The sequence below is a fragment of the Armigeres subalbatus genome, chromosome 1, assembly GCF_024139115.2.
Source record: "Armigeres subalbatus isolate Guangzhou_Male chromosome 1, GZ_Asu_2, whole genome shotgun sequence".
NCBI lineage: Eukaryota > Metazoa > Arthropoda > Insecta > Diptera > Culicidae > Armigeres > Armigeres subalbatus.
Genome location: NC_085139.1, coordinates 11442057 through 11468226, shown reverse-complemented (window position 1 = coordinate 11468226; position 26170 = coordinate 11442057). Strand labels below are relative to the sequence as shown.

The following is a 26170-nucleotide window of genomic DNA, read 5'->3' as shown; positions in this document are numbered from 1 at the left end:
AAATGCTTATTACTCCTAAGGGGTACTCGAACTACTATGCGTAATGGCGGATAAATTGCAATTCCAATCAAAACTTACTGATAAAGTTAATAATTAAGATAAAGTTAAGATAAAGTTTTGATAACCGTGAAACTTTATTATAGCGATCAGTAAATCAAAGCCTATTGCATCGTGTCCTCCACAACCAGCACAGTGTGTCAAAAACTCAAAAGGACAAACGTCTAATAAACAAATTTTAAAAATATTTAGTGCAATCTACTTATTCGAAACAAAATGATGAATAATTTGTTAAGAATGTGCTTTGTAACTATAATCTTGAGTCTGAAGCTAAGGAAGCCGGGAGAATTTGAGAGGCATACAATTTTGTTTAATTGAAAAGCTCAGTTGCTTCGTCGCAAGAGAATATGAAGCATCCTACGCTTCTAGGAAGCCCTCCAAGCAGCTCAGAAACCTTCTTTCAAGAGGCTCGGAAACATTCTTTCAAGGAGGATTCCTTTCAAGAGAATCGGAGAACTTCTTTCGAGAGGGTTGGAAACTTCCTTTCAAGAGGCTCAGAAGGCTCCTTTTAAAAAACTCGGAAAGCTCCATTTCAAAAGGCTCGGAAGGCTTTTTTCAAGAGGTTCTTAAGCTTTCATTTAAGATTCTCGGAATACTTCTTATGAGAGGCTCAAATGCGTATTTTCAAGATGCTCAGAAGTCTCTCTTTTAATGTCTCAACGTCTATTAACGTCTTTCAAGACGCCTGGAAACCACAATGCAAGAATCACGGACACCACCTTTCAAGAAGCTCAGGCTCGGGAGCTTCTCTTTAAAAGGCTCGGAAGCTTACTTTCAAGAGGCTCGGAAGCCTCCTTTCAAGAGGCTCGGAAGCCTCCTTTCAAGAGGCCCGGAAGCCTCCTTTCAAGAGGCCCAGAAGCCTCCTTTCAAGGCGCCCGGAAGCCTCCTTTCAGGCGGCCCGAAGCCTCCTTTCAAGAGGCCCGGAAGCCTCCTTTCAAGAGGCCCGGAAGCCTCCTTTCAAGAGGCCCGGAAGCCTCCTTTCAAGAGGCCCGGAAGCCTCCTTTCAAGAGGCCCGGAAGCCTCCTTTCAAGGGCCCGGAAGCCTCCTTTCAAGGGGCCCAGAAGCCTCCTTTCAAGGGGCCCGGAAGCTTTCTTACAAGAGGCCCGAAGACTCCTTTCAAGAGGCCCGGAAGCCTCCTTTCAAGAGGCCCGGAAGCCTCCTTTCAAGAGGCCCGGAAGCCTCCTTTCAAGAGGCCCGAAGCCTCCTTTCAAGAGGCCCTGGAAGCCTCCTTTCAAGAGGCCCGGAAGCCTCCTTTCAAGAGGCCCGGAAGCCTCCTTTCAAGAGGCCCGGAAGCCTCCTTTCAAGAGGCCCGGAAGCCTCCTTTCAAGAGGCCCGGAAGCCTCCTTTCAAGAGGCCCAGAAGCCTCCTTTCAAGAGGGCCGGAAGCCTCCTTTCAAGAGGCCCGGAAGCCTCCTTTCAAGAGGCCCGGAAGCCTCCTTTCAAGAGGCCCGGAAGCCTCCTTTCAAGAGGCCCGGAAGCCTCCTTTCAAGAGGCCCGGAAGCCTCCTTTCAAGAGGCCCGGAAGCCTCCTTTCAAGAGGCCCGGAAGCCTCCTTTCAAGAGGCCTGTAAGCCTCCTTTCAAGAGGCCCGGAAGCCTCCTTTCAAGAGGCCCGGAAGCCTCCTTTCAAGACGCCCGAAAACCCGGAAGCCTCTTTCCAAAAGGCCCGGAAGCCTCCTTTCAAGAGGCCCGAAAACCTCCTTTTCAAGAGGCCCGGAAGCCTCCTTTCAAGAGGCCCGGAAGCCTCCTTTCAAGAGACCCGGAAGCCTCCTTTCAAGAGGCCCGGAAGCCTCCTTTCAAGAGGCCCGGAAGCCTCCTTCCAAGAGGCCCGGAAGCCTCCTTTCAAGAGGCCCGGAAGCCTTCTTTCAAGAGGCCCGGAAGCCTCCTTTCAAGAGGCCCGGAAGCCTCCTTTCAAGAGGCCCGGAAGCCTCCTTTCAAGAGGCCCGGAAGCCTCCCAAGCAGCACGCACAACATCTTTCAAATAGGTGTTTGTTCCTAATAAATTGCATTGAAGACACTAGCAATACATCGAGTCACATTAAAGCCAAGTCCCAGTTTCAGAAAATCACAATGTTTCATTTCCGTTTAAGTGGCGTCGCAATATTCTACCCCTCTGACTTCTTGGGTGGTTTAAAATTCGATGTGTTTCATATCAGAAACAAAACAGATAAGTTGCAGAATTGATAACACTTCGGTCCATTGCTGTTACGACAATGTTTCCGATATGTTGCAAAACACTTTGAGCTCAGCTGAGCAGTATTTTATGTTTGACAGTCCCCTGCATGTTCCGTATAAGGTACAATAAAGTTACAAATGACTTTGTTGTTTATGTAGTGCACTTGTAGCAGAATCTCCAAATAGAATTGTTGGTGTGATGGTTATAGTAGAAGGTTGCAAATCTCAAGGTCCATGGTTCGATTCCCGGTTGGGTTTTGTGTTTTTATTTTCATTATAGCCGCAAGATGTTGCAAATAAGCTCCACCTCTTGCGCTTTTTGTGTCACAAAGGAGTTCCAAATACGACGCGTTGTGCATAAGTCAGACCTTTAGTAAGTCACACCGCAGTTGTTGTTACTAACTGAGAAACAAGATGTGTTGCTTGGGCTCCTTTCAAGATGCTCGGTAGCCTCCTTTCAAGAGGCCCGGAAGCCTCCTTTCAAGAGGCCCGGAAGCCTCCTTTCAAGAGGCCGGAAGCCTCCTTTCAAGAGGCCCGGAAGCCTCCTTTCAAGAGGCCCGGAAGCCTCCTTTCAAGAGGCCCGGAAGCCTCCTTTCAAGAGGTCCGGAAGCTTCCTTTAAGAGGCCCGGAAGCCTCCTTTCAAGAGGCCCGGAAGCTTCTTTTCAAAAGACCGGGAAGCCTTCTTTCAAGACGCCCGAAAGTCTTCTAGTCAAGAGGTCCGGACTTCTCCTTTCAAGAGGCCCGAAGCTTCCTTTAAGAGGCCCGGAAGCCTCCTTTCAAGAGGCCCGGAGCCTCCTTTCAAGAGGCCCGGAAGCCTCCTTTCAAGAGGCCCGGAAGCCTCCTTTCAAGAGGCTTGGAAGCCTCCTTTCAAGAGGCCGGAAGCCTCCTTTCAAGCGGCCCAGAAGCTTCCTTTCAAGCGATCCAGAAGCCTCCTTCCAAGAGGCCCGAAAGCCTCCTTTCAAGAGGCCCGGAAGCCTTCTTTTAAGAGGCCCGGAAGCCTGCTTTTAAGAGGCTCGGAAGCCTCCTTTCTAGAAGCCCGGAAGCCTCCTTTCAAGAGGCCTGGAAGCTACCTTCTAAGACGCCCGGAAGCCTCCTTTTAAGAGGCCCAGAAGCCTGCTTTCAAGAGGCCCGGAAGCCTCCTTCCAAGAAGTCCGGGAGCCTCGTTTTAAGAGGCCAGGAGCCTCCTTTCAAGAGGCCAGGAGCCTCCTTTCAAGAACCCAGGAGCCTTCTTTCCAGAGGCCCGGAAGCCTCCTTTCAAGAGGCCCGGAAGCCTCCTTTCAAGAGGCCCGGAAGCCTCCTTTCAAGAGGCCCGAAAGAATCCTTTCAAGGGGCCCGGAAGCCTCCTTTCAAGACGCCCAGAGCCTCCTTTCAAGAGACCCGGAAGCCTCCTTTCAAGCGGCCCGGAAGCCATCTTTCAAGCGGCCCGGAAGCCTCCTTTCAAGAGGCCCGGAAACATCCTTTCAAGAGGTCCGGAAGCCTCCTTTAAACAGGCCAGAAAGCCTGCTTTCAAGAGGCCCGGAAGCCTTCTTTCAAGAGTCCCGGAAGCCTCCTTTCAAGAGGCCTGGAAGCCTTCTTTCAAAAGGCCCGGAAGCCTCCTTTCAAGACGGAAGCCTCCTTTCAAGAGGCCCGGAAGCCTACTTTCAAGAGGCCCGGAAGCCTCCTTTCAAGAGGCCCGGAAGCCTTCTTTTAGGGGGCCGGAAGCCTCCCTTCAAGAGGCCCGGAAGCCTCCTTTCCAGGGGCCGGGAAGCCCCCTTTCAAGAGGCCCGGAAGCCTCCTTTCAAGAGGCCCGGAAGCCTCCTTTGAAAAGCCCCGAATCCCCCTTTCAAGAGGCCCGGAATGCCCCTTTCAAGAGCCGCGAAAGGCGCCTTTCAAGTGGCCCGGAAGCCTCCTTTCAAGAGGCCGCGAAGCCTCCTTTCAAGAGGCCCGGAAGCCTCCTTTCAAGAGGCCCGGAAGCCTCCTTTCAAGAGGCCCGGAAGCCTCCTTTCAAGAGGCCCAGAAGCCCCCTTTCAAGAGGCCCGGAAGCCTCCTTTCAAGAGGCCGGGAAGCCTGCTTCCAAGAGGCCCTGAAGCCTCCTTTCAAGAGGCCCGGAAGCCTCCTTTCAAGAGGCCTGGAAGCCTCCTTTCAAGAGGTCTGGAAGCCTCCTTTCAAGAGGCCAAGAAGCTCCTTCCAAATGCCCGGAAGCCTCCTTTCAAGAGGCCCGGAAGCCTTCTTTCAAGAGGCACGAATACCTCCTTCCAAGAGGCCCGGAAGCCTCCTTTCAAGAGGCCCGGAAGACTCCTTTCGAGAGGCCCGGAAGCCTCCTTTCAAGAGGCCCGGAAGCCTCCTTTCAAGAGGCCCGGAAGCCTCCTTTCAAGAGGCCCGGAAGCCTCCTTTCAAGAGGCCCGGAAGCCTCCTCGCAGGAGGACCAGAAGCCTCCTTTCAGGAGGCCCGGAAGCCTCCTTTCAAGAGGCCAGGAAGCCTCCTTTCAAGAGGCCAGGAAGCCTCCTTTCAAGAGGCCCGGAAGCCTCCTTTCAAGAGGCCCGGAAGCCTCCTTTCAAGAGGCCCGGAAGCCTCCTTTCAAGAGGCCCGGAAGCCTCCTTTCAAGAGGCCCGGAAGCCTCCTTTCAAGAGGCCCGGAAGCCTCCTTTCAAGAGGCCCGGAAGCCTCCTTTCAAGAGGCCCGGAAATCTCCTTTCAAGAGGCCCGGAAGCCTCCTTTCAAGAGGCCCGGAAGCCTCCTTTCAAGAGGCCTGGAAGCCTCCTTTCAAGAGGCCCGGAAGCCTCTTTTCAAGAGGCCCGGAAGCCTCCTTTCAAGAGGCCCGGAAGCCTCCTTTCAAGAGGCCGGAAGCCTCCTTTCAAGAGGCCCGGAAGCCTCCTTTCAAGAGGCCCGGAAGCCTCCTTTCAAGAGGCCCGGAAGCCTACTTTCAAGAGGCCCGGAAGCCTCCTTTCAAGAGGCCGGGAAGCCTCCTTTCAAGAGGCCCGGAAGCCTCCTTTCAAGAGGCCCGGAAGCCTCCTTTCAAGAGGCCCGGAAGCCTCCTTTCAAGAGGCCAGAGCCTCCTTTCAAGAGGCCCAGAGCCCCCTTTCAAGAGGCCCGGAAGCCGCCTTTCAAGAGGCCAGGAAGTCTCCTTTCAAGAGGCCCGGAAGCCTCCTTTCAAGAGGCCGGGAAGCCTCCTTTCAAGAGGCCCGGAAGCCTCCTTTCAAGAGGCCCGGAAGCCTCCTTTCAAGAGGCCCGGAAGCCTCCTTTCAAGCGGCCCGGAAGCCATCTTTCAAGCGGCCCGGAAGCCTCCTTTCAAGAGGCCCGGAAGCCTCCTTTCAAGAGGCCCGGAAGCCTCCTTTCAAGAGGCCCGGAAGCCTCCTTTCAAGAGGCCCGGAAGCCTTCTTTCAAGAGACCCGGAAGCCTCCTTTCAAGAGGCCCGGAAGCCTCCTTTCAAGAGGCCCGGAAGCCTCCTTTCAAGAGGCCCGGAAGCCTCCTTTCAAGAGGCCCGGAAGCCCGAACTGAGCTCTCGCGACAATCGCATTTTATCCCATTTCCGGATGTCGTAACTGCATCGCGAGTAGTGCGCATCTATGCCATAGCCGTACGCCATCAAGCGCTCCTTTGCTATGCAGTTGCGTCATGCGGAAATATAATAAAATGCGATTGTCGCGAGAGCTCAGTTCGGTTTTCAACTGGATCTACCGCGAGGTAAGATGCATATGCCTGCGTAGTCTATCTTCGGGCAGAAATTGGCATGGAAGTCCATAGTGCAATTGTGATGACTAAAGCAAAGGTAGCGCCCGGAAGCCTCCTTTCAAGAGGCCCGGAAGCCTCCTTTCAAGAGGTCCGGAAGCCTCCTTTCAAGAGGCCCGGAAGCCTCCTTTCAAGAGGCCCGGAAGCCTTCTTTCAAGAGACCCGGAAGCCTCCTTTCAAGAGGTCCGGAAGCCTCCTTTCAAGAGGCCCGGAAGCCTCCTTTCAAGAGGCCCGGAAGCCTCCTTTCAAGAGGCCCGGAAGCCTCCTTTCAAGAGGCCCGGAAGCCTCCTTTCAAGAGTCTCGGAAGGCTCCTCTCAAGAATAAATAAATAAATAAAGAGGCTTTCATGCTTCCTTTAAGAGACTTCGATTTCTTCTTTCAAGAGGCTTGGAAGCGTACTTTCCAGAGGCTCAGAAGGCTTTTCAAAGTAGTTCGAAAGCCTAATTCCAAGTGGCTCGGAAACCTCCTTTAAAAAGGTCCGAAATCCTCCGTTCAAGAGGCCCGGAAGCCTCCTTTCAAGAGGCCCGGAAGACTCCTTTCAAGAGGCCTGGAAGTTTTTTTTAAGAGGCTCGAAAGGCCAGGCTCAGATAGGCTCTAATAGTCATAAGTCCTGTAAGCGTGATGCATAATGCATTAATCGAAATAAATTCCAGTAGTATTTAAAATTTCAGTCAACTTCAAAAAGAGCTATATATCCCGTTTGTTTTCAGGTCCGTTTTTCACATATCTTATCTACGCTTTCTTTTAATCATTTACACCAAAAAATAGGGGGTATCTCAATTAATGGGAAAGTTTGAAGGAGTACCGCTCAAGAAAAGGGCTAAGAACCGCTGGACCAGTACTTATGCAGTCTAAAAAAACTACGGTGGTGAATAATGAGAGGGCGACTACTGACGGATTAGAAATAATTTCGGCAGTGTATCATATCATCCCAATTGAGGCGGTGGACATTTAACAGCAACTTCAACAGCTTCAACGGCAATTAGCAGCCAAATCGTCTCGTCTAAGCCACGACAGAGTAGCATTGGTTCCAACATTGGCACCACAGTAGAGTTTGCATCCGCTAGTGAACAGCGATGGTACAACATGGATGGAACATGCAATGGTACAACAAACAGGCCCATAGGTCAAACGTGCTCTAAGCCTGTCCAGATAAGATAAGTTTCTTGATGAACTTCCCATCGAACTTTCTGAGAAATGCTTTGAGTAACAGTTGAAGAAATTTCGGAGAATTTTCGACGTTTGAAATTATTTCACTCCGCCACCGCCGTTAAAATTTCAATCGCGAACTGGTCTACTTTTTGTCCCTTTCGACCTTTCGTCTTTTCTTACCATTCGTTTCTTCCAACCTTTTATCCCTTCGACCTTTTTCCCTAACCCATTCTTGTGCAATACTGGCATAATTTTTGGTGAGAAGCACGCGCTTCCAAACAGTCCTTAAGTGTTTTGTAGCGATTCGTTACCTTCAGGTCGACGGAATTGCATAAGCCAACACAGATTGATAGGTGGCGTGGAGTGCCATCCCAGAGTGTCAAAAGTTCTCAAAAAAGGAACTGTCTTTTTTGTGCTGACAAAGGAGACAGGTGAAACTGAAAAGCCACAGCATCGAGTAAACACGCACCTCAACATGGAGTAATCGGTTATTTTCATGTTTCATCCCGTGTGCTAGCACTGGAAGGAGAAGTCGGTGGAAAACTTCGCGTTCTTGGATGATGACTCGTCTGTGAACCCTGGTAGAGAACTGGGTGGCGAGGCAATTAGGAATCAACGACGGGGAAGATATACCGCTCTGTTCGACTTGGACAAGCAATGTTACGCGTCACGAATCAAAATCTCAAACGGTTCCTATCGAGATCAGCAATGCCTTACATCCGATGAAGTACCTTCTGAACGACACACGTTCGGTGATGAAGCTTAGTCCTCCGAAGCAATCGTTGAACTACAAATCATTGGCCAAACAGCATGCTCATTTGCAGGGACTTCCTCTGTATAGTTCTGATTCAGCTTCTCCCGGAATTTTTAGCAGCTCCAATAATTCTTGTACTTATTGCCATTACATTCCCCACTGTGACATTGCCGCCTCGTGTTCATTTTTACATTCGTATATCATGAGGCTAACACGATGATACTTTTATGCTCAGGGAAATTGAGCCAATTCTTAATCCGAAAATTGTCTATACCGGAATCGAACCCAGCCACCCTCAACATGGTCTTGCTTAAAATCCGCGCATCTTACCACTAGGCCAAGGAAGGCCCCAATAAGACTGGTTTGATAACCGCGCAGTAGTTGTGGGAGGGCCAACTTGAAGATCCAGTTGAGTTTGGGTATGACTATTTCGGAAATGGTAGACAAAACCAACGAAACAGTCAACGCAAGTCTTCATATCTTTCCCCGAGCGGCTTCAGTGATAGCGTCCAAGCATCATGTTTATGACTGCTTGGACAACTTCGACAGCGAAAAAGAAGCCATCGAAATAGCACTGGAAGTAGAACAGATTCATAATAAGGAACTGGTTGTCTAACTCTTCGGCAGTTATCCGACTAGTCGGAGACACGGAAACCCAAATCACGAAGCAGATAGAAACCAATAAAGCGAAAGTGGTATAGCGAGTTTTGAGGATGTGCCTCCAAGCGAGGACCAATTCACGTTAGCGGTAGATGCTGACGTGGTTGAAGTGACGCCAACCAAACGCAGCTTGCTACGATGCGTCATGAGCGTGTTTGATCCACTTGGCCTGATGTCCCATTTCTTAGTACACGGTCGAGTTATCATTCAAGACATTTGGAGAACCAAGACGAGTTGGGATGAAGAAGTTTCAACCACCATTCAGGAAAAATGGAAAAGATGGATCGCTCAATTTGCGAAACTGGCAGAAATTCGTATGAACCGTCAGTATTTTCCTGGTTTTTCATCTATTAAAGTCGGCTAACTGCAACTTTCCGGATGTCGTAACTGCATCGCGAGTAGTGCGCATCTATGCCATAGCCGTACGCCGTCATGCGCTCCACTCGCTATGCAGTTGCGTCATTCGGAAATGGGATAAAATGCGATTGTCGCGAGAGCTCAGTTCGGTTTTCAACTGGATCTACAAGATTCACCGCCGCGAGGTAAGATGCATTTGCCTGCGTAGCCTATCTTCGGGCAGAAATTGGCATGGAAGTCCACAGTGCACTTGTGATGACTAAAGCAAAAGTGGCGCTGCTCACAGCTTTGTCCATTCCGCGTCTGGAGCTACAAGGAATGTTTAAGCCTGTTAACGAATCCCATTCGCTTCATATCGTTCGACGAGTACTGTGGACTGATTCTGTGGCAGTGTTGGCTTGAATTCGAACGGATCGCAATCGAACACGAATCTGAAAGAATGGCGTTGGGTCCCATCAAAACAAAACGTCGCCAATGAAGCGACTAAATGGGGAAAAGGCCCCTGTCTAAGTACCGCCTTCAGATGGATCCAAGGTCTTGAATTTCTGCGACGTCCTGAAGCAGAATGGCCGAAGAAGAATATATGAGAGTTGCTGGAAACAGATGCGCGCTTGTCTAATCATCAAGCCACTGGTAGATTTCAGCCGATTTTCTAAATCGGAACGCTTGTTGAGAACGTAATACGAGCGCTGGAAAACGCTCGACGTCGTAGCTGGGACAATTGAAACCTACAACACACCTCCAGCAGAACGAGATCCAGCGGTCAGAAACAGCTCTTCTGCGTATGGTTCAAGCCTAAGCCTACCCGGGCGAAATCGCGCTATTACTTAACAAGAATTCTATAGTGAAACAGATTGACAAATCAAGCATTCTACACGGGAAACCACCAGGTGGGCAGCGTAGTTCGCCTCCGCGCGGTGCTCGCTGGAAACGATAGCGTATCAACGGCAGTTGAAGGGCTAGGCGGCTAAATGGACTACACCGAAGGGAGCGCTGGTTAGCGCATTGAGACTTAGACTGCCAGTTAAGTCTCAATTACGGTTCTGGCAGGCGCGTTAAGGGTTGTGTGTTTTGTATATTGTTATATTGTGTATTGCGACGGCTGACCGCCGAGTCGGGTGAAACCGACTCGAAACGGCGGGTGGGCTAATGGCAAGGCTGCCTTCCGTCCCATAAAACCGTGGCGGGCCTTGTGGCACGCTGCCCAATTCTGCTGTCTGGTTGGTGACCAGACAGAAGTAGGCTAAGATGATTCCCTGACTAACGCCGATCTGGCTTTGAACACGAGAGTGTCAACCCACGCATGGCCTCCCTGCTTGCTCGCAAGCATAGACAACCATGAGATCACAGAGGCGACTACTTCAGTAGAATTCGATGGCAGCTGCAAGGGGGACCCATGAGCTATGTCAAGTACTCCAGTTTCCAGAGGTTGGGTCTAGCGAGGTCTCCTCCCACTAGGGAGGAGAATGGTGTTGAGGCAGTAGCTAGTTTGCACGGGACTAGCACGGGGGGGGTTGACAGCCAGAGCGATGCTCAGGCAGTCAACACACCGGGCGCGCCTCTAACCAGTATCCGGTTAGTCGCCAAGCAGCTCGATGAGATCATCGAGTTCACGAGCGGTCGAAACAATATCATCAAGGATCTGAAACAGAAACCTCTGGTACTTCGACAGTCGGTTCAAGCGGTAAAACGCGAACATGGGAGACACGTACTCCGGCAGAACCCTTCTCCTTCCTTGGAGGGAAGGTCTCGACGCAAGAGGTGATTGGCACCACCCCGAGTGTCGGCGAGGGTGGGACTGCGGCGCGATCCAAATGCGCCCGGCAGCAGTCAGAGGGTCGGTCCGGTAACGTTAAGCGGCGCCTAACTGTTACGGACAGCGGTACGTCGAGAGAGGGCACCCAATCAGGCGAAACCACGAGGGAAGGGCAACGGTGCGGCCCAGGCTACTAAACCCAAGGGTGATGGTAGCCAATCTGCGACGACTGCTCAGCGGACCGAAAATCCCTGGCAGCTCGTTAGCAGAGCTAAGAGGAGGGAAGAGGGTCCTCACCCCGCAAGGAAACTTAGGGACAGAGGCGAGGCCTTGTTGGTCAAGACCGACAAAGAGAGGTACGCCGACGTTCTTAAGACCATGCGAGGTGCCGAAAAGCTTTCGACACTGGGTGAGGACGTGCGAAGCGTCAGACGCACCAAGGCAGGTGAACTGATCTTGGTGCTGAAGCGTGGAGCAAAGGCGAGCGGTACCGTCTATAAGAGGTTGGCCCAGGAGGTCCTGGGTGAGGGAGTGGAAGTGAGGTCTCTGGGCACCGAGGTGACCCTCCGGTGTAAACAGCTGGACGAAGTCACCGAGGCAGAGGACCTCATTTCATCGTTAAAGTTGCAGTGCGATATAGAAGTCGAGCGGTCTTCTATTCGTCTTAGAGGTGGGCCCTTTGGCACGCAGGTAGCTTGGTTCAAGTTACCGGTAGCGGACGCCAAAAAGGTCCTGGCGGTCGGGAAACTGAAGGTTGGATGGTCAATATGCCCAGTAAGCATATTCCAGCCACCTTTAGTCGAAAAGTGTTTTAGGTGCTTCGAATCTGGTCACAAGTCATGGGAGTGCAAGGGGCCGGACCGAAGTAACCTGTGTCGTCGTTGTGGAGAGGAGGGACATTTTGCGCAGGCCTGCGATAAAGCACCAAGGTGCCTTATCTGCGCTAGTAGGAAGCAAGCCCGTAACCATGTTATGGGTGGACCTACTTATCCCTTCGGTGGTGGCAATAAGAAGTCGCCGTGCGGGTAGCACAGCTGAATCTTAACCATTGTGCTACTGCCCAGCAGCTGCTGTGGCAGTCGGTCTCTGAGTCAGAGACCGACGTCGCTATTCTTGCAGATCCGTACCGTGTCCCTGCCAATAACGGAAACTGGGTCGCGGACGACTCCAAGATGGCGGCGATCTGCACAACGGGCCGGTTTCCGGTCCAAGAGGTCGTACACACACCTGTCGAAGGTGTCGCCATAGCTAAGATCAACGGGGTGTTCTATTGTAGCTGCTATGCCCCACCACGGTGGCCAATAGAGCAATTCACCCGGATGGTCGATAGGCTATCGTCCGACCTTGTAGGTCGGAAGCCGGTTGTCATAGCGGGGGACTTCAATGCTTGGGCGGTGGAGTGGGGAAGCCGCTGCACCAATCAGAGAGGTCAAGCTTTGTTAGAGGCTCTAGCAAAGTTGGAGGTCGTGTTAGCCAATGACGGCTCAACCAGCACGTTCCGTAGGAATGGGGTGGAGTCGTTCATTGATATTACGTTCTGTAGCCCCGGCCTAGCCGGGGAACTGAACTGGAGGGTCGACGAAGGCTACACCCACAGCGACCACCTAGCCATCCGCTACGTGATCAGCTGTGGTGTGCAGCAGTCGAGGTTGAGAAATCTCCGTCAGGTGCGTGGGTGGAAGGCCCAAAGCTTCGACAGCGAAGTTTTCACCGCGGCGCTGGGACTGGAGGGTAACACCGTCAGTCTTATAGGGGACGCACTGACAGCTGTCCTATCACGTGTATGCGATGCCAGTATGCAGAGGAGGGCACCACCGAGGAACGGTAGACCTCCAGCATACTGGTGGAGTGCAGCAATCGCAGACATTCGGTCAACCTGCCTTAGGGCTAGGCGAAGGATGCAGAGAGCTCGCTCTGATCAGTTGAGGGATGAACGCCGCTTGACGTTCAAAGCTGTGAAGTTGGCCCTTAACAAGGCCATCAGTAGCAGTAAGAGGAAGTGTTTTGACAACCTATGCCTGAACGTCAATGCTAATCCTTGGGGCGATGCCTACATGATAGTAATGGCGAAGACCAGAGGGGGCTGACGCCTCCCGAACGGTCGCCGGAAAGGTTGAATCGCATTATCGAGGTTCTCTTCCCGTCCCATGTCGTATAGCGCCGACTTGTGGGTAGCTAGTCCGGAGGGTGAGGTACCAGCGGGTAGCTAGTCAAGTAGTAGTGGAACTAGTGGGTAGCTAGTTACGAGGTATAGCTAGTTGAGATTTGAAGCTAGTGGGTAGCTAGTATGTGGGCGTGCGTAGTCGCACGGACCCCTCCCAGAAGTAATGCCGCAAGACTGTTCCAGGGAGACTCAGGGTCTGTGAACAGGGTGGTTTTAGCTAAACCCCGTTCGCCGGTAGCCCACCGGTGTCTGGATGCAGATTCCCACCCTACTGAAAAAAAAAAACACGGGAATAACAAAACAGTCGTCAACGAAATTCGGCAGTGCTTCCCACATCGAAACTTCGCACGGTAGTACGCCAGGTTTCCAGGAACTGCCAGGGATGTAAGATTCGTAAATATTCTCCAGGGCACGTTTGGAACAGTGTTGACGACCATTCCCCGGCGGAGAAGCCTCAAGTGGGAGATTTGGTGGTCTTGGAGGAAAAAGATGGCAATGGGTGGACTAGAGGACGCATTTTCTCAGTAAAAAAAGGACGTGATGGACGTGTGCGACAAGCCATCGTGCAGACCACCAAAGGTATTCGTCACCATCCTATGAACAAGATTGCAGTGCTGGATATGCAACCAAGAAGAAGTAAAGCTGGGACATACAACATTGGCCAGCGTTACGAGTCGAGGTGTGTTATGGACACTGACAGCACTGCCACTAATTCCGCACGGGGCGGATTCGAATCGCGTAATCGATCCAATAGGATCAACCCGGCCATATTGACCACAATCCGGAGAACCTACGGTTAAGTTTGAAGTAACAATAAAATGAATGGTTTGTAGACACTTATTCAAACAGTGGAAGCTCAAAATTGTTGCTAATGAATAGATCTAATTTAGCTTTAGGTATCTCTCTCTTTCTGTGCTTCAAAAACAATTGAAGCAATAAAATTTGATATCTATTCACAACATGAATCCAATTGGTAAAACATTGTCGAAAATCAGCTTAAAATCTTATTCGTAAGTTAGTAAGCTTCAGTTTTATGAACTGAAAAATTAACACTTGATGTGCAACATCGATAGGAATTGATAAAGACATATCTTCAATAATGCGTATACATGAATTCCTCCGGTATTTCCACAAACCATTCCAGCATTCAAGTGAAGTTTCCGGGAATTTCGGAACAAACTTTTCTTTGAAGATATCCAATACAATGCCTGTTATGCGCACGTGTTAGACATGGATGACTGAATGTGTGTAGAAATGGAATCATGCGTTTGTATATTTGCGGCATCTCTGGCTATGACAAGCAATGACAAGAACATGGTATCGCAAATGTACGGACTGCTCTGGGGCACAAGGGTGACAACATGGACTAACTAATAAACTATTGAACTATCAACGTCAATCCGTGCATTACATAAAGTAGAGTACGTTATGCTTTCCGCATGATAAAACTGTCACATTACACAAATTGCTATTTTAGGGCGATGACAAGTATTTCTGATAAGTTTGAGTTTGCGTCACAGTCTAATATATTTGCAACAACAAACAAATGTTGCATAATAAATCTTGGAAAATTACATCGCTGCTAACAAGTGAAATTGATTTTTCTTCAAAGAGATGTTTCGAAGCACAACAACCATCCAATCGAAGTCGTTTACAATGTTGCAAATAATTGCAAAATAATTCCAGTGCTCACATCAAGAGTTAGAGCGGCTCTGCATTGTTCGCATTCGCAGAACATCGCATCGTTATCGGCAGCCCATCGGTCGGGCCCAAGTAAACGCTGGCATATTGCTTTTACTCGCCGGTTTTGCCCCTCCGGCCTTCGCCGATTGCGCCTTTGACACCATATTTTCGCAATCAAAAGAACATCCAGATAAATTTAATTATTATCGTATTACACTACAGGGAACGATAAATTATGCATTTTGCCGCTGCTGCCGGCCATAACCCGTTCGTTGCCTGCCGCCGTTGGTTGCCACCGACTTTGGAATACATTCGCCGGCACCGAAACGTGACGATTTCGAGGTGGTGGACCCGGATAAACAGCGTCACGTAGAGTTTTGCCGCTGTCGTCGTTGGGTGCCATCAGCGCCGTTTGTGCTCATGTTTTCTATATATTTTACACGGTGTCCTTGGTCCGAGAACTTCGAAATGAATAAAAAAAAATGTTGGGTGATTTTTCGTGCAATTTTGTTAAAGATGTTCATCCCTTTAATTCCGTATAGGGGATGAAAATTCCAGAGATTCTATTTTTCAATAATATATTTTTCACGGAAACACCGTGATTCCCCAAACCTATGCCAATTCGGGATGATCCAAGTGGACCAATTGCTTCGACACGCACAATCCCATTTAGGAACCACGGGATGACGAACGGGTCCGCCGGATGATGAAGATGATGATGATGCTATTTTCATTCCATTCGATGATAAAAACGAGCCCATTCGAATGGATCGGATTCGATTCGCATCACCAAATTCGGCACCTCCCACCCACCACAATCGGGTGGGAAAAGGATGTTTCCGGTGACCGCGAGGCTGACCGCTTCCGGTGTCCAGGTGAGAAATTTTCTGCGCTACGGTCGTCGGTCATCGTTGTCGAAAGCGATATTGTTTCTGGGGCCGGGCGCTCGCGCTTGATTACCGTGAGCAAAAGCACGTGCAAGCGGACCAACGTACAATGCTGTTGGGTACGAGGTTGACGGTAATTGCCACCACCAGCAGTCCCGCAACACGGACGGACGGACGGTGGCTTTTCGTGGCTGTTGGGACCTATACAATAATAGTCAGGATGATTTATGAACCCCAGCAACGGAACCAGGAGCGTAGTCTAGTGAGTTTGAGTTTCCTTTTGAATTATGTTTATTGTTTTGAAATTGGGGTTTTCCCGGGGGCTGCGCGGGGAGAACGGATCGATCTAAAGCACAATAAAGCTTTGGAAAATGTCCTTCGAATGATGCGGATGCCTGAGGAGAATGTTTTAGAGCGAAAATTGTCGTTCGAAATTCTTTGTCGTTTAGACAAGGGTGGTTTAAGGATGAGTCTTTTGGATATGTTGAAAAGGAAGTTTATAACCCAGTGGATCATTCTGTGGGCAGAATATAAAATTTAAACCACCAAATAAAGCTTATGCTTGCGGTTTAGCATCCAATAAATGTGAAAGTAAAAAATGGATGACGCATAAACATTTACTAGCGATAATAAATTAAATTTTGAGAGAAGAGGCTTTAGTAAATAACAAGCGTTTTAAGAGCCAGGTATCTGAAGTTGTTTCAATGCCCATTAAATACATCACGTTTGCTAACATAAAAGTCTTCATGTTGTTAGAAACCTGTTTGATATAGCTTAATGCTTCAGTCCCATACGTGAATGATTATGCGATAGAAAGACAGTCTTGAATTTCAAACATTGAAAGGGGGAATTAGACAGCGAAGAGTAATTGAATTCCATTTATTAAACATTTGTTAGCATGTTAGATACAGCTTGGGATGTAGTGTTTGCTCTACTGAAGCTCCAGTAACCAATTCAAGAAGGTCTGGAATTTCATGACCTTTCGATGTCTTTAGCAATTGGATAAGGGTTTCACAAACAAACAAATAAAATCAAAATAAAACATATTGAAACAATCTCACCAAACCAATCCTTTTCAGCATAATGGTACCGAGTAAGTGAATGGGATCTTGAATCCAAACGCTTCACTTCTCTCAATATTCAAAACAATACGACACTGACGCCCGATTTCTCATACGCAGACACAAAGCTCAATAATTTATTGTCACTCGCGACATGCCGGAATCATCCACGGGATTACACACAAATCGCGTTTAGGTATTTGGGTGAAGCCGACCGAATTTTGTTTCCCCAATACGCGGGGAAAAATGAAAAACGGTAATTTGTGGCCGGTCGCGAGCATGGCCCGCTACGATCCCTTGTCAACCATTTTACAATTTCGTTCAAAATTTATGGTTAATCATGTGGATTTTGGTTCAGCTTATTTTACATGATTCAGTGGCATTACTCTTCTCTCAATGTTCGCTAAAGTGAAATTGATTCCTAAAAATGCTTGCAGATATGCTGAATCATGCCGTGAAAAATAGTTGGTCCATTCTAGACACTTTCCTCCATGCAGAGAGATAAAAAAAATCCCTTGGGTGGAAATTTATTTCAGAATTCTTAGCCGCTATGTAATTCTCCAGAAAACTTCCATAGTGCTCCACTGGATGTTGTATAAATATCTGCACTCCCCAGTTGATAATCCTGCTCATCGACGGTGGAACCTACGTCAAATTTAGGTAAAAAATTCTGCACGGCGACGGCACGAGGAGTTGATTCTGCGAGATTAAGTTTGCTATTATGGATAAATTTGCCAAAAAACTGATTATTTGGCGAGAGATATGCAGCATCAGAGCAAAGGCCAAAGTGTTCGTGACGAATAAGACGATGAACTCTAAGCTGTACAAGGAAGAATGTCTCAAAAACCGCGTACTAAGTTTCATGAAAGCCCATGAAGGTCCCGTGAAGTTTTGGCCAGATTTGGCGAGTTGCCACTACAGCCAGGAAGTCATCCAGTTGTACCGTGATACTGTTTTCGCGGATTTGGCGCGGATTTACATAACGTTTTGAAGCTTCGCGCGGATTTGGCGCGGAATTAGTTTTATGTGAAAAACTAATAAATAAAATGCTAGATCTATGAACGTTTATTTGAAAATTAGTTGAAGTCTATCTAATGGGCTTTATTTTCATTTGAAAATGTTGTTGAGAACAAAACTTACGTTTGAATGGTATGCATTACACTCTTAAACACTCGTTAAACAAATGTTATGAGGACTTGTTGTCATTTTTAATCCATTCTGAAACATGTCGCACATAAAACATGTCTATTGAATAACAATTAAAAACACAAAAATGTTGCAAATGCCTTATTTTTATAAGTTCTTCAGCAAAAAGTCTCCAAATTATTCTCCAAAGTTATATTTGGAGGTTTTTTTGTGATATTTTCGGATAATTCCGATGGTATTTACTGGATTACCAACAGAAAATAAAGAAACCTCCTAAAGATATTTCCACACGGACCTCATGAGGATCCTTGTATAAATTCTTTGTAAATAAATTTCCACAGCCTAAAGAGAATTTCTGCAGCACTTAAAATCTAAAAAAAATGTTAAGAAATTTTCAAAGGAACTTCCGCGGTATTTCTTGGAGCGGTGACCGCAGGAACGACAGCAAAAAATCCGCAAGAATGCCGCCTCGAATTTACGAAAGAATTGTAGAAAGGGTCTCCGGATATATTTGATGATCACAGGAATTTCTGTGAAAAGTTCTCAAAAGTTGCACCGGGAGTTTTTCCGTAGGAAGTCACCAATCAATTTCAGGGATTTCTTAAGTGATTTCGGCAAGAATTCATGAAAAGATCTAAGAGCAGTTGGATTTCTGCAAACATTGCCAGGACAATTTTTACAAAAAAATCCCGGATAATGAATCGCATTTCCGGGACAAATCTGCGCACGAAAGATGAATTTCGGTAGGAGTTCTTGAAGGATTTTTTGCGCATATTTTCGGAAATTTTATCTGTGTTGGGAATAAAGTGAGTCTGTAAAATGCATTTGCATTTGTTGGTTACATTTATGGATAAAGTGGAACGTATTTCTTATTTCATGATAAAAATAATGAAATAAACTAAAATATTTAAAAATGACATTAATAGAAAAAATGATAACGAATTTGAAATACAATCGCAGTTGGCATTTGAAATGCCAGCATACTAAGAAGCTAATGACAAGAAATTTGAAATTCAATCTCAGTAGGCTGACAGGAATTCTAGATGATTCGAACGGTGAAAATAAACGATCATTCAGTGATATGTTTTTGAGGCGTGAACATGCGAATTATCCTTCGGTGTTCCGCGCTTGTTTTCGTTGGTAAAAGGCAAATCGGAAGACGGATTTGCTTGGCTATCACAATCTGAAATTCCAGTTAGGCGGTCAAAAGATTGCAATTGAATATTCCTCTAAAAATGCTGTCAAATTTCTACATGAATTCCTAGAGAAACTCACTAGAATTGGAAGAGAAGTAACTCACGAATAACGAACTTTTTTTTTGCCAGAGTTTACGCAAATAATTCTGCCAAATTCTCAAAGCAATTTCTGTTAAAATTTCGAAAAATATTCCTCTGGAATTTACGCTTGAAACTTAGAATTCTGACTTGAAAATCAATAGAGCTTGAGCAACTCTACTAGATTTTGTATTTTTTGCTTCGAATAGGTACGAATTCAAATAAGTGTTTACAGAAGTTATTCAGAAAACGGAGCTGCATTGTCTAATTCCTTAACTGCCCATAAATGCATAACAGTCCCATGTAGATAGGAAATCAAGCAAACATGGAACTGTTATGAATTTATGAGCAGTTAATATCTACGCAAGTTTGTGGTTTGGGCAGATTTTTTATTATTTACAAAGTTTATCTGTAACCAATTATGATAAAAACCTAGCCTGAACATTTTTTGTGTATCAATGCATCTTATGCCGAATTTTATAAAGTTCAATCAACAAAAAATCCACTGACAATAACGGAACAAAACATGCCAAAACCATCATCTCATCTAAAAAGCGGTGCTTATTGAAATAATTTTGGGTGTTTAGTTCTTGTTCATTTAGCTTCAGTACTTCTAGTGTTGAATAGCGCCATCTAGAATGGTTGTAATATTAACTGCGGTTTCTTAGTCATATTTTCAGTTTAGTACAAACATATGTAAAGTTGCAGTTTATAATCATTTTTTAAATCAGTAATAGTATAAAAATGAACTTAAATAGAAGACGCTCAGTAAATTGTGATTTTTCACGTGTATTTGCTTAGAATTTAGTTCTAAGTCAGGCGATTTTGGCGCGGAATGGATTTCATGTCGCGCGAGTGCGAATTTGATTATAGTCGGCGACGGATTTTGCGCGGAAAATATTTCAGGATCTGCGTAACAACCCTGAACGTAGATTTCAACAATAAAAACAAAATCCACCCAACTACCTGCAGTTCTGGCCCATCGAGACATTTTCAGCAATAATGAAGCGGAAGCTTAAGAAAATGTGGAACAAATGTGCCAAGGAAGTTGTTTCCGGAGGTGTGCAGCGTTTGATAAGAGGAATAAAGAAGAAAGTGCGAATTGTCACTAGAAAACTAGAAATGATTTGCATTTATATATTTTTCCTTAAAGTACAGAAAATTACCTTTGTTTTGATGTATCAACCTTATATGTATGTCAATCCGTTACCTCTATATAGATGTTTTATTATTCCGGATTCTAAATGGACATAGCTTTAGAAAAATGTATGCAGAAACATCGAAAACCAGTGATTTGCATATTAATAGCACAATTTACGATGAAGAACTATCATACTCATTCAGTTCTTGTAGAATTAAATACAGCATGTAATGCTGAAAACCGCTAGAAGATTAGAGTTTATTAGGTAAAATAAAATAAGTTTTTCCCATATTAATTTGAGCCATCCTAGTGCTCCAGTCTGTACGACCTCTAACTGAAAATGGCGAAACAGTCGTTTCTTACATTCTTTGGAGATTCCTTCTGAGTCTGTTGGTATGAGAAATTTTATTAATGCGTGTTCAAAGATTTCTAGAAATCTTAGAAGAAAGAGATTAGACTATCCAGTTTAAGGTCACTCCTACACAGAAAAAAACATGAAAAGTAAACAGCGCGTAATATTTGTCATGCGGAAATTTACGCTATACTTCGCTGAAATGGTCTTCTTCCTAACAAGATTGCTTACAACTTGCATGCAATAGAGACTATTCAAGTTAAATATTGTATACATTTAGGCTATATCCCGCGTGGAATGACGCTAATAATGACGTTCCATTTATGTGCATGATTTTGACGTAAATTTCAGTGGATTTTTCTATCTGTGTAACGGAATCCAATTTTCAAAGTACTCGCGTTTTCAAGGGCACACCATTCGATGCGAAAGACACGCACAACTGTCGTTTTTGTTTTTTCAGCTTTGCTGCGTCGCAGCATGCGTGAAAAAAAATGACAGTTGTGCGGTGCTTCCGTATCGAATGGTGTGCCTCTTCGACGTGTTGATTACTAGTCCGATCCGTTTAGCTTCCCTCTTCAGTCTGATGTAGGCTTCCTCCGTCTTCTCAAAGTTGCCATAATATGTATGTCGTCGGCGAAGTTTATCCGGAAAAACGTGTTCGTGCCATTAGCTGCCATAGCTGGTCCCGATCGATTGTATCATATGCGGCCCTCAGATACATTCAATCTATTAAACAAGCGTTCTAAGTAGTTGAAACAGTGACCTATTCTCACCTCCATTTGACCATTTGTCACTCCCGACGATTTTAATTGATCAACTCACCTCTGAGGATGTTTCAATAACTATGAGTGATTCGTAACTGAGCAGCGGAGTTTTTTTTGCTAGTGAGTGTGTGGTGACAAGAAGAAGATTGCCAAATTTTGAGAACCCATCATACAACAAATGGATTTGAAATTGGTGAGCATGTACCAGTTCCCAAGTTTTATACCATTCAGTGTATTTTTAAAACTAGATGTGGAAAACGATGTAAGATCGAAAACATGTGTTTTGAGGAGCAGTATATTTATGCAGTATATTGTTACCGGCGGGTAACATTTGCTTGTAGAATGTACTCGAGTGCGGAAAATGAGGGATTATGTTTATAAAGTTAGAAGCGTAAATCCAACGGTCAATTTGGATGCGCACGCGTGGGCAGTCGACAAAGGCGCGCCAAGGCGCGCAAATGAACTGCGCCAATAAATGGGTGATTGAATGCACTGAACTGAAGCGGAGGAAATAGAAAAAAACGACTAGAAGAGTAACCGTCGTATCGTGTGGAGGAAAAGGCGATTATAAGGGAGTTGAGCTTGACGAGTCACAAAACATAGACGTTCGATTGAGTGAGCAAAGCCATCAGTTTATTTAACCATCAGGGATCGAGTGTCCGATCCTATGTTGGTCGACGACAAGCGGTGTTTTGTAGATACCCTGGATAATTAACAAGGTATTCTAGCGTAGTTAGTGCCAAATAATCGTGTGGAAGCCAGTGACTAGTGGCTACAGTTCGACAGGGATCCCGCTCCAGAGGACAAGTATCTCCCAGTACACCAGGGTTGTGTGCATTTTCCAACCATTTTGGTCAGCACCCGTCTCCGGAAAACCCGCTAAGCAACTCCCCAGCGCCAAACCACGTGTCACACCAGCCCGTGGCCTAGGGGACAAACAGGACCAGTGGGATCAGCCACCTCACAGCAAGCAGGCCGTTCGCACCTTCCACGTGCCCGTTGAACTGACAGTGTGGTCCGACACCATCATTTCGCTTCGTCAGCACCGTTTAACGGTCGTCTTGCTATCCAATCGAGCCACTGTCCACAGCGCTGCCTGACCACCCTCGTAGCCATCGTTCGCCGCCACGTGTCGACAGCAGAACCTCCAAACCGTCTGCGAGACCGCCTCCCACGGCCACCTACCCGCCACCGTTTCATCACCGTAATCCGCCAAACGACCATCGAAGCCGCCTATCATCGCCATCCGTCTCCACCTCCACACCCACTGTCGTCGGAGTCGCCTCCAAGCCTCATCATAGTGCCTTTAACTGTGCTCCATAAAAGTATATAACCGACCAGGACAAATACAAGTATTGGATTGACCGTAAGTAAAAGCTTTAAAGATAGGTTTCCGTACTCCGAAAGCTTCCCCAGCGTATTTACACCCTGAGACCCGGAGCCAAAAGAAGTCTTTTGTATTTTGTACCCTCACGGGGGCTGCCGTTGGCTCTAGACCAGCAGCCTGGGGTTTGATGCCGATTTCCCTCTGAAATCGAGCCCAGCGGTTCCGGGTCAAAAAGAGGTCTTATAATATGAATACTAGACCTCTGCTCTACTACGCTACTACTGTGCTACGGTTACCTACAGGGGTTAGACAAAAATGTTGAGATAGGCAAAATTTTGTCGAAGTTCAAATCAGCATAACTTTGCGTAGAAAAATCCGATTTCGATGAAATTAGGACCATCGGACGCGGTATACTATCCCCATGCAAAACCTGAGATTGGTCCTTGGCCACCGGAGATGTTCCGGGTTTTCCGATGGTATGTTCAAAATGCATTTTTTCTTCTGCTTGTCATTTTATGTGACGTTTACTGACATCTTGTTTTATGCTTTACCCAGAAACTATAACTAATATGCTGACCTATGCTGGCTACAGATTCAAAATCCATAAGGTATACGCAGAGATATGGCCATTTTCGTGAAACGGTACGGGATTGGCCATACATCCTGAATAAAAATCACTTTCGCAGAACATCCGGAACCTGTTCCAAATCGGCCAGATAGTTTAACAGTCCTCAAAATATATCTTTAATAAAGATCCTATATTTATCGTCTGGAGAAAACATGAATTTTGACACCCATATATACATGGTTCCAAATGGTGCCAAAACCGGCTCTTCCGAGAAGGCCCTTGGAACCTGCTATAAGGTGGCAGTGGACACTATCATTTGGAAATGTTTCTGTAATCATCGTCTCGCAAAGCCATGAAGTTAGATACTCATCTCATATTTAAATTATTCCGATCTGTTATCATTTCATCATGTTCCCAGGACCGTTTGTACGGAAATGGCCATATCTCTGCCTAGTTTTGATGGATTCTCGATCTACAGCCACCATTGCACTATGGGGAATTCTCATACAAATGAACGGCTAAAAATATTTTTTCATAGAAAACAATTTCTATGCAACATATATTATGTGAAGGAACATCTAAGAACCTATTTTAACCCTTTAAGGGCCATCGTTAACCCTTCAAAAAATTACACCCATGAAAAAAAAAACTTTATTTTTTAATTTTTTTGGGATATTTTTTTGTTTGTTTTCAATACAGCATGCATAAAATAGCAAACAATCATATTTTAGGTGATAATGTTGTTCATTTTCTAATCATTACGAGGTATAGAGAATAAAAACCAAAATTTTCAAAAAAACTTTGATTGTAGCATTCTCGTAAAAGCGCAAATATGCGTAAGCAAATCACTCTCTAAAAGATGGTACTAGGGTTATATTTCAATCCCCCATTTACAGATGAGGGGACATTTGGGAACATAAGGTTTGCGGGACCATTTTATATCAAAGCATTATGATAATTAAAGTTTTCTTCTAAAAACTTTTGATGTTAATCTTCGCATGCAAAACAAACCACACTATCGAAAAGCTGAGATGTTAAGCTTCGAAATGTTATATAAAACTTTATATTTGGAGAAACTTCATAACATACAAATCAAAGTAAGGAATGATTTTAGTTTCATCAGCTTTTTTTACTGCCAGCCCATATCTTTGACTGAATAAACACAGAGCTTCAATATTTTCCGATTCTCTTATCTGGGGTATATACTTTCATATGATATCTAAATTAGACAAATTGAAGCTACTAAATTTTTCGATTATTGGTCACCCTTTTCCCCATAGTGCATTGGTCGGCATATTAGTACTAGTTTCTGGAAAAAGCATAAAACATGATGAAAGTAAACGTCACATAAAATGACAAGCAGTGGAAAAAATGCATCTTCAACGTACCCTCAGAAAACCCGGAACATCTCCGGTGGCCGATGACCAATCTCAGGTTTTGCATAGGGATAGTATACTAGAAGAGTTTCCGCGTCCGATGGTCCCACTTTTATCAAAATTGGATCATTCTACGCAAAGCTATGCTGACTTGAACTTCGTTAAAATTTTGCCTATCTCAACCTTTTTTGTCTAACCCCTGTATCTAGCGTACTAGGAGGTGTGGGTTCGATTCCCTTCGGTAAGCAGTGGATATTTTTGCATATCTCATAAATATTCTTCGCCTCAAAACACATGTTTTCGGTCTTCAGTATCGTTTTCCGGCTCAAGCTTTAGTTGGCAACGGCGGCTTTTCTGAACCCTCTACTCCCTGTGAGGTCTTTTTTTCTTGAGCAAGGATAAACGGAAATCTGCAAACAGACACCTGAGGAGGTTAACTCAGGTAGTGTGGGGATGGGATCACCCGACCAACTAAAACCAAAACCCTTCCGCCAGTCCGTATCCCCGGCCCGGAATGAAGCAATTCTTCAGGGGATTGAGGGGATCTATTGAGAACACTCTCGCCAATGCTAACGCACTCGACGTTATAACACAACATCGACTTCAAGGTTGGTAACCTCGCCTCATCATCCGTCGATCGCAAGTTATGATAGTAACCTATTGGTCTGTATCATAAACTCGCGTAGGGAACGAGCACCTCGGCAACAAACACCGAGCGTGAACCACTATGACCTCTATAACTACAAATGGAGGCCACCGCAGCCCACCCGCATCGTTTTTGTTGCCGGGGTGAACATGGTTCACTGCATCACAGTGGTCACTACTGCAGCTGCTGGTTTTGTTCAAGACGCCACCAACGCGGTAGTTTTCCTCTCAACGAGGTTGTCCGGGGATGTATCCGGGCCGCTGACAAGCAGCATGGCATTAAGTACAACATCGAATCGCTGGCATGCAAACATCACATGCTCTGCCGATTGTATCTCACCTATACACATTGCGGGCACTCCGCAGAATCTGCAAACTTTTTAAAGCAGCGTTCAGACAACACCTGTGATAGGTGGAAGTTGACATGACCATACTCCCTACTAATCCAATTCGATACCTCCGGAATCAATCTGTGAGTATAACGACCTTCGACTGCAGTGTCCCATGCTCTTTGTCATTTGAACAACGAAGCTGCTATCTTGACACGCCGCACTTGCACCGAGTTCCTGTAGTTGAAGCACTCCACCCCAAGTAGCACACGCAACACCCAAGCAGCACAAGTCAGACAAAACTGATTGCAGCATCACGATTGTGACTAAATCTGATAACATGTGAGTTGCAGTAGTCTGTGTGAAACATGTCCCGGAAATGGTTCAGTTAGTCGTTGTTGCTTTGTTGCGTGTTGACTGATGTAGTATCACTGTGTTTTTATTGAATATAAACGTTTAATGAGTTGCTAGAAATATAAACAAATGTTCCGGATTCAATATTAGTTCGTAATAAATCTATTAGTTTACGAATTTGTTTGCATTGTTTGTTTTAAAGTTGATTTAAAAGCATTCAATAGTGCGCAACAATCTGATCACCATGGAGAAGAATTGCGGAAAATGTTCACTGTCTATTGATATGTACAGAGAACCGTTTACTGTGTGCGAAGGAGATTGTGGTCAAACATTCCACGCTGAATGTGTTGGTTTAACCGATAGTGAATTGTGTGCATTGGCAAATATAAATATCATCTGGATCTGCGCTGGCTGTATGATATTGTTCTGTAAGAGAAGAGAACGCACGACCATCGATGTTGCTACGATCACTTTGCCCTCCCGTTC

General features: G+C 46.1%; 1 protein-coding gene across 3 annotated transcripts in view; it reads right to left on the bottom strand.

Annotated features, from left to right (window-relative positions):
- The window catches only part of LOC134221730 (suppressor of lurcher protein 1-like), a 430147-nt gene that overhangs the window by 363975 nt on the left and 40002 nt on the right, over window positions 1-26170 (bottom strand). The window contains exon 1 of one of the 3 annotated variants that reach the window (XM_062700936.1): window positions 16409-16560. The exons of 1 other annotated variant lie outside the window; for it this stretch is intronic. Coding sequence is in view for 1 of the 2 variants with exons in the window: in XM_062700931.1 (XP_062556915.1) it covers window positions 16414-16429 (16 nt within the window). In the remaining variant the exon portion in view is untranslated. Of the gene's footprint in view, window positions 1-16408; window positions 16561-26170 lie in introns of those variants that run through there. One more of the 3 variants, XM_062700931.1, reaches the window with a different exon arrangement.